This window comes from Cyanistes caeruleus, chromosome 5 (assembly GCF_971803275.1).
Source record: "Cyanistes caeruleus chromosome 5, bCyaCae1.hap1.1, whole genome shotgun sequence".
In the NCBI taxonomy this organism is placed as follows: domain Eukaryota; kingdom Metazoa; phylum Chordata; class Aves; order Passeriformes; family Paridae; genus Cyanistes; species Cyanistes caeruleus.
In genome coordinates, this window is record NC_141705.1 from 12411708 (window position 1) to 12427098 (window position 15391).

Consider the following 15391-nt stretch of genomic DNA (forward strand, 5'->3'; position numbering starts at 1 on the left):
TACCATTTGAAATTCTATGTGATACTATCTCCTGAAAGGAAAAGCAGGACTATAAAGCATAAACTGTGAAAAAGGAGAGAGTTGTAAGAGAAAATTGAATGGGATTATATGTACTGTAGTAGTTACACCATATATAGACACTAGTTAATAGAGTTAATATATAGTTTATATATAGTTGTATTTAAACTTTCTAAATGAGCTTATTCCTTAAGCAGTGAAAGAAGTAATCAATAATACTAGTGTGTCATTACCTGCCAGTGGATAAACCTGTAGAATATTCACATTTATATGCAGTGCTGACTCGCAGTTTAACCATAGTTGGAGTTAACTTCTAAAATCCAGTCCTGGCATATGGGCTTATTTCCTTCCAGGCCACCTGTGTGGTCCTGTGAGGATCAAAATCCTCAAAGGTACCTGTGTTTCCCAGTTTTCCAACAGTTTTTAACTTAAACAATTTATGTGCAAAGTAGTGGCTGTGTGCTTATTCAGATGAGTTGGGATTTTACCATCTTCATCATCTCTGTTTTTACAGCTTGTATCAGGATCCCAGAAAATTGTAGAATTTATTTAACTGAGTGTTGCAAATGTTGGTTAGATGTCAGTAATGGACATGAGATACAGACATCTTGCTCTGGACAAAGGGGCAACATTAAGTGGTTGGAAGTAGATATCTAAATAGGGCATACGAGTTTTGTCCTAAAATTGCCTGTTTTTCTCCACAGCCTATGAAGACAACTAAGATGAGTTGTTTTTTGTATAGACATGCACAGCATAAGTGTATGTCTGGCTATTATCTGTGCAAGATTTTCATCTCATACAGATGATATAACCTGTATGGAATAGTAGTGAAAGTATGTGTTAACCTGTCATAACCAAACATTCAGAAAAAGAAATTGCTGATCTAAGTCTTTGCCTTTGCTTGTCTAAGATTTGTTAAATGTAAAATTAGCATTAACACAGTTAGTTAACAAGTTTGACTGGTGGGGTTGTATCTATTTCCAAATGTATCCCATTCCTTGTGACAAAGTGAGGGAGGAAATAACACATGAGAATGAGATTTCATGAAAGTGGTCAGATAAGCTCATTCTGGAAGATATAGAATGATTCCTTTTTTGTTCTAATAACCAGGAACTTGGTGCACAGGGTGAAGATGTACACTCATCTGTTGCAGATTTTCCTAAATGGGTGCTTTTAGACTCCAGCTTCCTTCATTCCTGGGATGGTCTGACTGCAGAGAGTCCGTGGTTGTTTTCTAATGAGTCTGTGGTTCTCTAATGAGACTGTGGTTTGTTTTCTAATGAGTATTTTCCTGGCAGTTGTTTGTCTTATCTGGAACAGAATCCTTGGAATGCTTTTCTCCATCTTTGAGACATCTTGTGTGAATGACCTGCCAGTAGCCTTTACAGCCCTGAACATCAGTTCAGCTGAGAAGCTTTTGAAAATGTTGTATTTTTTGGCTTTGCAATTAGATATCAGTGTTATTTCTGGAGCTCTGTAGGCGCACTAGGTTACTGTTGCTACTCTAGCTCTCACTGAGTATTCTTTTAATTCCCAAGGAGCATAGGGGAGTCAATGGAATGATGCCAGCAACTGGTTTGGGCTCCCTGAGGAAAGAAGCAGCAAAGTGGGATGATCTTTATAACCTCTGTGCTTGCAAGGTCTTTAGAGGAGAGAAGTAGTGACTCTATATAGTCAGTTACCTGATTTTTTCCAAGGTGCTTTTTAAAGATTTTTATTTTTCAGTTCTTGTTGTTAAATAACCAGGAAACTTCAGAAGCAGTATTTTTAATATTTTGTTTATTTTTGACATGTGGAATGGATGATGGATAGAGTCATTAATTTGAAAGTAAGACATTTACCCAGCTTATTTGGTAGCTGCAGGACTCTACGGATTTTGCCTTTTTTTAAACTTTAATAAATGAACTGTGTTTGCAGTAGTGGAAAGTCTGCACACTGGTGTGATGGAGTTCATCTTTCTTGTTTTATATTTTTCTTTTTTTCTCTGCCTCTGTGCTTTGGTGTGCCTGTATTTTTCTGGCTGCCAAGAAATGACATATAAGCATGAAGGTAAGAAGTTACTGATGAGCACATCTGATTGCATTACAAGGAAATATACCTTGGATCATTTTCATCATGTTTGATTAAGTCCCTTAAAATGAGATACTTAAATGTAAAATGAAACTACTTTAGCAACAGAGAATTCAGATTATATTGAAATCTGCATATAATGTAGTTTATGTGTCACTATTGATTTATAGTATTCTAAACTTTGATGTTTACTGAGCACCATACTTCAGTAGAAGCATTAATACTTGAGTCATAAAGACCTAATGCATAATTTTAATTTAAAATTATGTGAAAACATCACTATAAATCCACATGAAAAATACTTGCTATTAAATGCATGGCAGTAGTCAGGAAATGAGAATTCAAATCAGAATTTTTCAGCAATTTACATGACTATTTTCTCAGTTAAGAAGTTGTGATTTAGAAATAAGAAATGCACAACTAAGTATAATGGAATCTCTAACATGTTAATTGAGAATGTTCCTATTTGTAAAAAAAGTTTGAATGAAACTTGAATAAATATAGTTTATATTGTTACAAAAGTCCAGTGAGTATTGCACATTTCTGTGTACATTTCAGAAACCATTGTTGTTCAGCTTTTGAGCCATGTGTGGAATCTCCCTTGGAGTTGATCTACTTATTGATGCTTTATTATTTATTACAGCGTTTATCAACAACTTTATGACTCACATGTCTTTTTGAGTATTTGTTTTTTACTTTTTTCTCTCTTTACAGCTGTTCCCGTGCGAATTAATTTGTTTGGTTTTGCTGTGAATTAGTTTTTGTAGTTGGTTGTTTCAGATACTAGATGACAACAGTAAAACTGGCTATTTTGAAATTATGTCATGAAGCAACTCACACATGTGGAGTTAATATACAATAATTAAATACCTTATCTCTTGGTATGGAATGTATCTGCTTCACAAAATTATAAATATACAGCATTTCTAAAGAGGAAGGAGTCTTGAAAATAAATAGTCACATTTAACTCCAAATATTACAGGCAGTCTTTATAGCCCTTAATAGTTTTAGACTTTAAACTCTTCTTTAAGTGATGGGTTTTTTTAGTGTGATGGGAAGTACTAATCTTTTTTTCAGAATTCCCTCACATTTAATAATCAAGTGGTTTCTTTATTGATATATGCATATTTTTCTTCCCTACTTTTGCTACAAGTCAGATGTTTAAATGCAGGTAATATTTTCACAATAATGGCATTGCTTTAAATATTTTCTCCTGTCAATATACCCGTATTTAAAATCAAAATTGCTGTTGTTTTGCTAATTTATTTTAATTTCTTGAAATGGCCTGGGTGGGTGTGTGCATGCAGGGTTAAAGGAAGACAAGTATTTGGCCTGAGTTACCTAAAAGTGACTGTACAGCAGAGATGTAGCGAAAAAATCCCATAGGTATGGTAGGTTTTATTGTCACTTCTAAGCTGCTGCTGACCCTCGTGGTGCTGTGACCTCTGTGCCATATGATAATAAATTGGAAATTTGTTCTCCATCTTTTAGAAGATGCCAGCCTTTTCAAGGTTGAGACTTGACACTTTGTTTACCTGCCACCATCTTCTTTACCTCCCATAAACTGTACCTTCTTGTTTATGAAATTGTATCTGCAGATCAGTTTGGAGTCAGGAAAGTGAGTTGAGCTGGCTACTCAGCTTGTGAATTTGTCTTCCTTACAACTTGTAGTACCATCATTTCTTTAGCTCTATTTTCAACTTCTAATATTAATTTGTAGTATTATTGTTACATGGTTGTAAGCTGCAACAAAGTATTCAGTGGGGGAGAAAAGCTTGATGAGCCATCTCCCAAGGACTAATCAGCCCTTATTTTCTGTGGTAAACCTTTGTGCTTATGAAAGAGAAGTCTGAAATGCTTGTAATTCAATTGTGAGTAAATACATTAGCTTTCTGGATATGTCTTTGTATTTTTAGAATGGAGCTTAAACCTATTCCTTGTGTCCTTTGTTTTGTTAAGTAGGGCAGAAAGGTGAACTGGTGAATACTGGAAAAGGATTAAATTATCCCAGGGAACTATTTGTCTTAAGCACCCAGAACACAGCTCTGTCTGGTAAAAAATCACAGTGCTTCCTGAAGAAGTGAGGAAAGAGTAATGTCTTTCAATCCCTTTAGCACTATAACTGTGATCTTATGAATTCACAAAGTAGTGGCCTAGTAGTTTGCAAAAGGAAAGTTGTTTCTCAAGGTTGTTCAGAAGCTCTTTGCCTTTTGTGCTGCATAATATTTATTTGCACAAATGTGGATAAACATAGTCTGTTTGGAAAAGATACGGCTTTTTGAGTTCTGAAAGAAGAATCTTCAGTACTGTTTGAAGGGCTCATCTTAAGTAAAGCAGTTGTATGATTGAGGACATGACCTTGGAGCTGTCTTTGGCAGTTTGAGTGGAATTAGCTGTACTGTGAAACTATTATGGACTTGTTAAGCTTGTGAGTGATGAGGTTGTGACCTGGCTGGCCGTGGTGACCAGGGCTGCAGACTGTAAATGGAGTACCTGGTGTCGTGCATGCAGGCAAAAAGTCACACCTAAAAGCTTGATTTTTTTGGTACTCCTTAAATCAAGACAGAGTAGTTTGACTGCTGATGAGAGCTGTGCTGAACCAAAAGAATGTAGTGAGCACTATGGGGCTTTGTGGGAAAGAGAAGACCATACCTATATAGATGTACTAGAAAAATCTGGAAGGTTAGGTCAGTCTGGAAAACTGCAGGGAAAGGTAAATGTTTGGAAATCATCCTGAGATAGGGCATTATAGTCAAAACCTTTTCAGTATCTTGAATTAAACTGATAGATTACAATTCCACTCAGGTGATTTGGCTTTGCTGAAATGTAGGATTCATGATGTTTGGAATTAATAACAACTGAAACTTTTTTAATCCTTACAGTTATTTAATGAACCAGCTATTATCTTCTCATAGACAACCTCTGATAGATATTTGAAAAAAAACCCAAACAGCAAACTGTGACATCAAGATTTGTGCTTCAGTTTTAAGCAGTGGTAAAACATAGAGATCTTGATCTTCTTACAGCCACCTCTCTCCACTACCTTCTCTGTCTAGGCTGCTTCATAACCTGAGTCCATTTTTCAGCAACACCCTCTAAAAAAATATTCTCAGTTTTCTTCCTTCTCTGAAATTGTGTTGGATTATTAAAATACTTGTGTGGTCTAAGATGTTATGCTTTCTATTTATTAATAACAATTAAGAACCTCTTTTTTCTAGTTAACAGTTGAATTTCCATGGAAATTTGCTGCTTTCTATGACTATGTTTATATAAAAAATCACATTTTTCACTACTGATATTGTACTCATTTCCACTAGATACTATTTTTCTCCAATTACTTTTTTTCCCTTTTGGTTGCAAATCTTATATGTTGCACTGCACTGGCTTACTTTTTTCGGAATAGATATTGGATTTCTCTGCTGTGAATCTTGTAAGGACTTGTGTGATTTTGGTAATTAGGTGTTACAGTTTTGCCAAAGCATTTTTTTTTTGGTATTTACCTCATCTCTGTTCTATGTTCAGTTCTGTTTTTGGAGGTTCTTCCACAAGTGATGTTGAACAAGTAACTTAACTTAATCAGAGAACAAGAGTTTGCACTGGAACCTTTATTGCTTCTTAAATACTAAAGCAATCATTAGAGAAGACCTTGGTCACTGCTTACTGGGTCATTGGGGCTTTTCATCTGTTTTACTAGTAACTAAAAAAACCTAATTTTTCAGAGGCATGTTGTGGAGACATTTTTTGGATTTGATGAAGAATCTGTTGATTCAGAAACTTCTTCTGTAACTTCATACAACACAGATAAAACAGACAGGACACCAGCAACACCAGAAGAAGATTTGGAGGATGTAAGTGGTAACTGATTCATTCTTCTTTCTACTTCTTGAAGTATAAATACAAACTTTCAGCTATTGTACCACATGAACTGTGAAAGATTTGGAAGATAATTCCTTTGCGTTTTTTTCCAAGTCTGGTAACATACTCACTTTGCAATAAAATTAATAAGATAATACTCTGCCTGATAGATTTGGCAGATATTGGGCTGAGAACTACTTTTTTTTCCTCAAAATCTTTCTTATTAGTCAAAAGAAAATGAATAGGCACATTGCTTTGCCAAAAGTCAGTACTTACTAGACAATAGTTTGCCTTTCAACCTTATAATTTATTTGACTGTTTTGATACAATTGGGATTTTCTTTCTTTGCTCACAATACTCAGAGAGGCCTTTGCAATTCATGAAGGCTTAAATGATCATAGGTAGTAAATACCCAGTGACATGTTTTGTCTCAGCTCTGTGATATACAGTGCTGCTGGCCTACTTTGGAAGATCGCGTGTGTGAGCACAAAGCACGAATTAGATGCTCTTTTTCATCTTTCTTTCTTGTTCACTAACTTCTGCCTAATACTTCTCAGTCAGGAGAAGCTTCCTTTTTTCCTAGGTTTAATATCTAATAATATTATAATCTCTTTTCCTTAGAACTCAAGTTCCTGGAGCAAAAATTAATTAAAGCGAAGGACATTTTTTGTCCTCAGCTGTGCAGGAAAGACCTTATAAGTGTTAAAGTTAGTGGCTAAAAGCTCAAGGAAAATAAAGACTTTGAAAATACTTCATAATAAAAGAATAAGTTTAAGAATATGTCATGGTTTTTGAAATGTAACTTCTGTGTCAGTGAGATTTACCCTGGCATTGTAGAGAAAAAGTGTAAGGAGGGAAGGATGGACTGCATGAAAAATAGAGCAAATACCTTCTGAAGCCCCTGTGGCTCTGGAGTTGCTGAAGACAGTGTTTCACAAAACTCTATCCTCTCATCTTTCCCCAGACAGTTTTCCCATTTCTGTACGTTGCTGTCTTACATGGCAACTCACACTGTCCTTATGTTGTGGTAGATGCAGTTACTCTTCATCCCCCCTTCCTTTCATTTCCGCTTGTTTCAGGATTTTATACCTTTATTAAACTTTGAGACTGAGTATGAGTTGTGTTGTTTGTTACATTTGCAAATCTGTCTTCTATGCAGACAAACCCATTATTATATATATTTATACAAACCCACTTTTTTCCTCCTCTTCATTAAGAGCACACCTAAAGAAGAAGCTGAGCTCAGGTTTTGCCAGCTAACAAGAGAGTATCAAGCTTTGCAAAGAGCATATGCATTGCTCCAAGAACAAGTTGGTGGAACCCTGGATGCAGAGAGAGAAGCAAGGGTAATTTCTAAACTGAAATTCTTTTAACTCTGAAATAATAGAAAAAGCTGAAACAATTTGTAATAGCAGAAGGTATTTTTGCAGGTCAGTGAAATGCAAAGCCCAATGTTCTTGAGGATTAGAGGGTATCATAAATAAGGTGATACTTTAGATTCATATGGTGCAATCAGAGCAAAGAGGTGATTATACTTTATTCTAGCATGTGTAATATATTAAAGATTTCTATGCTGTGAGAATGATAACCCATTTGAACCTGCAGTTTGGATAGCGACATGATGGATTTTAAATGAATCACAGGATAGAGTACTGGTTGTAACTTGGCTTTTACAAGTACTTTGGCACTTCCATCATATGACTATATGAAAAATCTGACCCAAATCTGAATCAAAAATCTGACCCAAATATTGGTTCTGGCTCACTGGAAAGCAGTTTTGCACAACAGGAAGTGGGGGCTCCTATGGACACCAAGTGGAACACGAGTCTCCAGTTAAAAAAACCCTGACCTTCTTTCCTCCACAACTTCCCCAAACCCCAAAAATGGAGAAACATATTAAATACTGGGAATTATTACATTTTACTGCCTTGCTACTTGTGGCCTTCACTGTACTGTGCCACTGCAGTGTGTTGCTAAGAATGCAGAAGGACAGTGATTTTAATGTGTTTAAAAACTACTGGTGGGAAAGTACTCAACCACCCTACACTTATTTTTTATTTTTTCCTGTGAAATACAGTTCTTAAAATGGTAGAATTACTATTTTATGGCTTTATTTGCTAAGAGTTCTTAGCATCTTAGAAAAGCCTAGTCAGTTTTGAGACTCTCTTTTTAAGTAGGACACTTAGCCAAGGAAAGCTATGAAGACTTTGAAGATCATTTCTCAAGATAGAATTGGGATGGGGGGCATAACTCCATCTACTATTAAAAAGGGATTTCAGGGACAGTCATCTATTTGCCAGTTATGAAAGGACATTATATATTTGCTCTGCCTTCATGGGCGTTTTAAAATTTTATTTTGCAGGAATTTACAGATTGTACTTTTTCTAGACTTGGAAATTGTTGCTATTTCTTTTTAATGGCAGTTTGGTTTTTTTGGCACATCCCTGCAAATCCATCTCTTGAGTGAGTCAGAAAGTAGCTTTTTGCATGGTTTATTTTGGTGGGATGAACATTTCCTATTACTTTTAGATGATGCTTAAGGTAAGCAAGGACCCAAAAATGTGGAAGAAAATCCCTGTAGGAATATTTAAACTGCTTGGGTTGGAAAATACCTGAAGTAGAGTGGAAAAAACACTTGTGGTAGCTCAAGGAGCTTCAGTGGCTGAGGGTCTCCAGAAACATACTTTGTTTTATATCCTGTTTTGTTTAGTACCTTGTATGATCCAGTCCCCTTTAGGGCATTACTGGACTTAGGGGGTATTGCCTACTGTTGTGTAGGGGTGAGTCTAATAATTGTGTAAATGAGGAAACTGACCAGTATATGCTCTTTATGGGATATGTAAATTGGTTTTGGTCAATATATTTCATTTACCTAAAGGCCTTTTTAAGTACTTAATGCAATTCTCTTTCTCCCCTGTCCCTTTTTTCCCAATTGCCCTAAGTTACTAAAGCTTATGGGTAGATTGTTGGAGCTCTTTCATTTCTATATTTATTTTTTTCTTCCCCTACTAAGAACTTTGGCACTGAATATGGGATGTTAACGTCTTTTTAAGCTAGGAAAGGAAAATCTTATTAAACTGACAGCTTCAAATATTTTGTAGCAGAAACACAAAAGCAACTATTGTAAAGAAAAACATTAAAAGCTGATGAGGCAGCCCGCAAGTAGGAGAAAATATATTTACTTTTGATTTATCCCTCTCTCCCTCCCACCCCCCAGACTCGTGAACAACTGCAAGCTGATCTTCTCAGGTGTCAGGCAAAAATTGAGGACCTGGAGAAAGCTCTAATCGAGAAAGGACAGGTAAAAGGCTCTATTAATGTCCTCTACCACATCATGTTCTCCGTTGCGTGCAGTGGTGCCCTTGCCATCTTCGTTGCTTACTGGTGTGTTGGTGTGAATGATGCAGCTTAATTGCTACTGCAGCATTAGAATGCTTAAATAAAGGAAAGGATTTTGCAGTCTAAGAAAATGTCATTACAGACACATTTTCTGACACATAATACCCTAAAGCATAATGTCAAAATAACCACACATACATGCACATTGCGTTCCCGTTGTCATTTGGTGAAGGGCTTTCTCTTTTCCCTTTTGTTAGTATTTCTTATAAATTCTAATAAAATAAATAATCTATATTTCTACTGGGGAATATTTTTTATATGTACCAGAGAAAAATTTAAAAAAAACCCAGACACACTAGAGTTATGAACACTGAGCCTGTCAGGTTGCTGGAAGCTACTTGTGGTGTTACTCTCCTGGGTTTAAAGCCTCAGAGGGCCCAGTTGCTTTCAGATTCCCAAACCATCACACAAAGTAAAATCAGGCCTTATGCTTCAGTATATATAATATATGTAAATACTGACCAAAGATGTGTCTACTGATGCATATTTAATATTGTCTAGGGCCCTCAGGAAGTCTGATTAAGAGTTATGAGCATGCATTTGCAAGTTGTTCAGTTGTGTGACTGTTAGAATACACAGTAGAAATTGGGGAGATATTATTTTATGCTTTATTGTTTCAAATAAGAATTTAAGATTAAAGGTAGCTTATAGTAATAAGATAGAGCTAGCTATAGATATACATTTCAAAGACTGATGATCCTGTAGCAGTTAACACAACCTACATATAATGCTAAATGAATGATAACACTATTTTTATGGTTTATTCTTTGTAAGAAAAATTTTCTGTAAGATTCTGCATCAATACAAAGGTTTGGGGACTATATTCAAATTAAGGACAAAAAGAATGTATGCCACCTTCCACACAAATTGCAATTTGCATAGTGAATTACAACATTACTAAAAATTGAGAATATGTTATCAATCTAAAAATGATGGCCCACTGAACTTGTGGAAGAATAAATGAAACCAAAGACCTCTCAAGCATCTACTGCTGCTGTTTTGGTTTGTTGATGAGAAAGATGTGGGCTAATTGCTGTGTAGTTGAAAACATTAATAAGATTGTTGACTGTACAGTGTATAATGTAAGTATTTTGTATGTAAATAAGATAAATTAATTTGGATACCCATGTAAGGAATTACTTCTGTGATTTTTCTGCAAGAGCATTATGTCAAAAAGTTATATCTGAAAATTAGAATTTAATGAGTTGTCACTTTGAGATTCAGAGCCACGCTTTCAACTTTGTATCTCTTAGTAATCCTGAGAAGGTGAACAGGGATGTGACAAGGAGCACTGTGATGTTGTTTCTAGTGGGCTGGTTTGTACACTCAGCATTAGCTTTCCACAGAGGGGATCACAATGTCTTCCTGGGAGCTCTAGCACCTGCTTGGTTTGCCTGACCTGTTAGTGTTTACAGTCAACAAAATAAATGGTTGTGATGATAAACTGAATTCTTTGTGCACTATGTGATTTTTTCAAAAGAATATTTTATTATTACTTTGTCATTTAGATGGTCATGGTAGTGATGATGATTTAATAATAATTGTGGAATGTTCATTCAGGGAGCCAGCTCCTAAAGTGTGTTCATAAAGGAAATAATGAATCTAAAGATCAAAGATCCAAGTGTATTATTCCAGAAAATTTCCTAAAGTCAATTTCAGAGCATGAGATTAGAAGCTTATTGTTAAAAAATTATGTGAAGCTTGGTTTATAATAATTTATGTGTAATTTCAAAGTAACTGTCAATGGCTTTTCTTAATCTCTCTTCTGGCTGGACCTGCCAGTATTCCCCCAGAAGTAACACAAAACTAATAATCCATTTCTGCATGGTACACTGAGATGCATGCATAAAAAATTTTATATTATTGAAGAAATTCTTACAACATATTAATAATGGTAAATAATAAATCTAAAAGTATTGGTGTATGCAATGTGCCACATGGATGAATGCTCAACTGTCTCAGTGATCTGGTGTGTAAATACAAGGGTTCAGGTTTTCTCAGAAAGTGTAGTTCCATCAAGAAAGATGCAGAAATTTATTATCAATAGAGCAGATTGATCTGTTTTTTCTACTTGTGTGAACTGGAGTAGTTGAAGCTGCAGGTCTGATACAGCTGTTGAACCTTACCATGTGGGTATGTTTATCATATCCATGCACTGGGATATCCACCCTAAGTCTGTGCATGCAACTCTTCATTCCTTGAGCTTAGTAAAATGCTACTACTATTTTCAACATTTCTTTCATTTGCCTCAGAAATTCTGGACAAGTGTAATGCCTTTCAGTACTAAGTAGGTTATTCTTATAATATCACAACCATGAAGAGCTTATTTATTAAATGAAATGCATTTTTTTGTATGAGTGGAAAAAGGGAGAGAGAGCAGTACGGTATGAAATTGTAGTACACAGTAAGTAGAAAAACTAAATGTTTAAAAAAATGCTAATTTGACTGAATGTAATATCATAATACTTCAGATTGACATTTCAAGGATATTTGATGGGGTGAGATATCCAGATTTCACTGATTCCTTGAGCAACATCAGTGTGCAAATATCTCCCTGAAAAAGAATGTATCATCCTTAATACTTTAGTAAAGTCATGATTTTAAATAAATCATCCCTTGAACCTAGAAGATAATTTGATCTAGAGTTCATATGACATATTAAGTGTTGGATATAGTTTTAATAAACTTTTTAGAGCAAAATGAGCAAGGTTATGTAAATAGTTTTCTCTACAGGAGAAACAAGAGCAAGTTTGGCTGTTACAAGCCATTAAATCTGAATGTTCAGCTAGGGCTGGCCATGAGTTTTTGTAGCTTGGTTGTTTAACAGGATATTTGAGGAGGCCTTTTGAAGCCATGGGTAAACATAAAAGAAAAGAAGTGTTTTGGTGAAAAAAGCAATTAATTAGAAATACAGTTTCAAATGGAGTATCCAATGTCTTGCACCACTTCCCCGACAGCCTTAAATTTCTTGTCACAAGCTCTGTGTATTAGCCAGATTCTCAGATTTTTAGCAGAGGATAATTAACTTTGTATTGCTGAAGCTTTCTTTTTGGGGTAACTACATAATTTCCTTCCAGTTCTCTCTTTGGATTTGTATTGAGCTACATAAAACGGGATGATTTTGCAAGAAAGTTTCCAAACGTTTGCAATAGAAAGCAGTAGTTTTGAGTTCAGCTGAGAAAAGAAATATTTTAAAAATTACTTGAAGTATATAACTGTGGTGACCCACAATTGCTACATGTAAATATTTTAAAGTACATGCTAGCTGGAACATACTAGGAAACAAAAGACTGCTGCAGGAAAGGAAAGAACTTTTATTTTCACTGTAATATAAAATGCTGTACATCCTTGAAATATTTATGATCGCTTCATTTTCAATGAGTGACCATTTTATACTTGAATGTAAAATGATGCCTGAAATCTAATTATTGTAGTCATTCATCTTGCTTAACAAAACATATGTATTTTCAATCCTCTTCTTCCTCGCAGGATTCAAAATGGGTAGAAGAAAAGCAGCTGTTAATTAGAACTAACCAGGAGTTGCTAGAGAAGGTATGTGGTAATATTTTCAGCATTGTTGCCCTTTGTCACAAAAGAAATTGAGTGCACTAAGTACTATCAAATAAGCATGAAATTGCTTTATTTATCACCAGAAACAGAAATTTAAATAAAAGTCTCTGATTAAAGTACCAATATACCTTTATATTCTTCAGGAATCGAAGCTGCTCTTTATTGTGGAGTTACATGGATAGCCACCAGTACATCCCCAGCTGGCTGAGGTTTCTAATGTCCAACAAAATACACAGTTACACAAAGATGATGACGATTATTATTATTATTATTATTATTATTATTATTATTATTAGTCACTAACAAAATTGCCTTCTCTTTTCAACTTTTTTATAGTGTTTCCATACATTAAGTAATACTGATTGATTTAAGGCTCATTATATTAACTGGCTGAGATACTCAGAACTGAGCATCTGCATTGTTCTTTGTTGATAGTGGTAGGAAAGCTGGCTAGTCAGCTCAGGAAGACAAAGAACTAAATTTGTTAATTAGTAGCTTAATACTGTACAAATAAGATAACCAAATAAAAAATCATGATTAAAAGTAGCTACAGCCAGGTTTAATTTTTTTGGTAACTTACACGGGCACTGTAAATGTTGAAGTACATTATGCCAGATGTTACACTTCTGTTTAGTTTTGTACAAAGAAAAAGAGCACCCAGTTAAACTAGACAGCAGACCAAAGCTCTTAGTTGGAGTAATTAGTAGCCAGTATTGAATTTCTATTTTGTCATTGTTAGTACCCCAAGGCAAAATTCTGGCAAATTAAAAAGCAGTCATTAAAACCACTCCATTATTGTCTTTCATATACTGTAAAAACTAGATATCTAATTAGGCAAAGACAATGAGAACAGTCTACCCAAATGTTAATGTAATTCAGTTTCATTTGATGGATTTTAAAAGAAAACTTTTACCGTTTAACTTACTTAGATGCAATATTCTATTCGTATCACTTTTGTGCTACTGCCAGATTATTACTCCAAGAGAACATTGACCATTTTCTGCTGATAGTTCTCAGCAATACTTTCTGATGTTTCTTTTTATCTCTAAGGCACAGCCTGATGTGTAATGAAAAATTGAAATAATTAACAGTTTTGTCTAAACCCCTGGCTTGTAACTCTGTGCAGTGTCTTTTCTAGTGCTAACAGGCTGTTACCATGTTGTCTTTGTCTCACAGATTTACAGAATGGAACAAGAAGAGCATCAGCTGAAGAATGAGATGCAAGATGCAAAAGACCAGAATGAGCTGTTAGAATTCAGAGTGCTAGAGCTTGAAGTAAGAGATTCTCTCTGTTGCAAACTCTCAAATGGAGCAGAAATTATGTTTGAACCCAAGCTGAAATTCCTGTAAAGATTACTGATGTCTGGTGCATGTTTAAGGGAAGTCACTTAGGTATCTATTTTTTAAATGTTGTATCTTGGGATAATGAAATTGATGCCACTGCCTTAATATGTTTTGGAGAGAATGCTCACTAATGTTTATAAAGATGTAATATAGCTAATATAAATTGCATATAGTTTGGTTTTCATCTAATAAAATATTTTGTTTTGCAATATTTTGCCTTTTTTATTTGTTTCATTTCCATAACTGCTCCTTTCCTGCATGTAAAATCACTTGGTATGTATACTACAGCCTTGGCTGGCACTGATTAAATTAACACACCTTCTCACATCTTGCATGCAGTGATCTGACTAAAGATCTGACACATCCATCACATCAATTGTATAATTGCTTTAAATCATGCTGATTTAAGATTGACAACATTCATGTGAAGTAAATTTATCTTAAAAAGAACACATTTTGATAGCAGCTTCCAAAGAATTCCTCTTACCTTAAATCCATTTTCTCATGGTTTAGAGTGGTCATGGACTGGAAATAATTGGTTTCAGTCAATGAAAAATGTAAAAAAACCCCGAACTTCTGGCAATGCCAAAGGGGTAAAGCAGAAATACAACTTCTGTATGTTCAACTAATATGTTGCCTATAGGAAACAAATTCTATATTTTGCATAAATGAAATAAGCAAAATTATTTGTTATTAACACTTTGAACATGCAGCCTGTGACTAGAATTAAAAGCAGCGGTTCTCATCCCCTCACAAATTAGGCTCATGTTGAATTTAGTAACAGTAAAGTATCTGTGTGTGATGCACAGTTATCACATGGTTTTACTGCCTGATGACACATTGTTCAGTTTCAAAGTTCACCAGCATTCTTAACACTGCTTAGAATAAACTCTCTGAGAAACCTGTCATTGTCACTCCTCCATTTTTATCACCCAGCACGTTTCACCAAAAATCTCGGCATGTGTAACTTCTCTGATAAAGATGAAAATGTCATGTCTTCATGTTATGTGGACGTTCTTTTTGTCTGACATTTCTTAATCTTTTTTTTCATCCTTTATCAACCATATGTTTTGATGTCATAGCCCATTATACTCAAAATTATGAATTTAGGTTATTGGAATTTCAGTACAGAAAA

The 15391-nt window shown here is 35.0% G+C and overlaps 2 protein-coding genes across 10 annotated transcripts in view; both read left to right on the forward strand.

Annotated features, from left to right (window-relative positions):
• JAKMIP1 (janus kinase and microtubule interacting protein 1) overlaps window positions 1-15391 on the forward strand; it is a 142255-nt gene that overhangs the window by 92832 nt on the left and 34032 nt on the right. For 7 of the 8 annotated variants that reach the window (XM_086889228.1, XM_086889233.1, XM_086889231.1 and 4 more), the window contains 5 exons: window positions 5808-5936; window positions 7161-7289; window positions 9161-9244; window positions 12832-12894; window positions 14089-14187. In XM_086889228.1, coding sequence (XP_086745354.1) covers window positions 5808-5936; window positions 7161-7289; window positions 9161-9244; window positions 12832-12894; window positions 14089-14187 — 504 coding nt within the window. Of the gene's footprint in view, window positions 1-5807; window positions 5937-7160; window positions 7290-9160; window positions 9245-12831; window positions 12895-14088; window positions 14466-15391 lie in introns of those variants that run through there. The other variant, XM_086889234.1, reaches the window with a different exon arrangement.
• Window positions 1862-14465, forward strand: LOC147652930 (uncharacterized). Of its 2 annotated transcripts, XR_015286856.1 has the most exons (6): window positions 1871-2067; window positions 5808-5936; window positions 7161-7289; window positions 9161-9244; window positions 12832-12894; window positions 14089-14465. XR_015286856.1 is itself a non-coding variant. In XM_086889237.1 (2 exons), the coding sequence occupies exons 1-2, from the start codon at window positions 1962-1964 to the stop codon at window positions 5837-5839; spliced, it is 138 nt and encodes a 45-aa protein (XP_086745363.1). In that variant the 5' UTR covers window positions 1862-1961; the 3' UTR covers window positions 5840-5921. The 2 variants fall into 2 exon arrangements, 1 of the variants encoding a protein (XP_086745363.1); XM_086889237.1 differs by lacking the exons at window positions 7161-7289; window positions 9161-9244; window positions 12832-12894; window positions 14089-14465 and having other exon boundaries at window positions 1862-2067; window positions 5808-5921.

What these genes read in the sequence shown, in the direction of transcription:
- LOC147652930 (XM_086889237.1), top strand. Translation starts at nt 1,962, where the DNA reads ATGGAGTTCATCTTTCTTGTTTTATATTTTTCTTTTTTTCTCTGCCTC. An exon ending in AATGACATATAAGCATGAAG is followed by an intron (nt 2,068 to 5,807) that starts GTAAGAAGTTAC and finishes CTAATTTTTCAG; the next exon opens with AGGCATGTTGTGGAGACATT.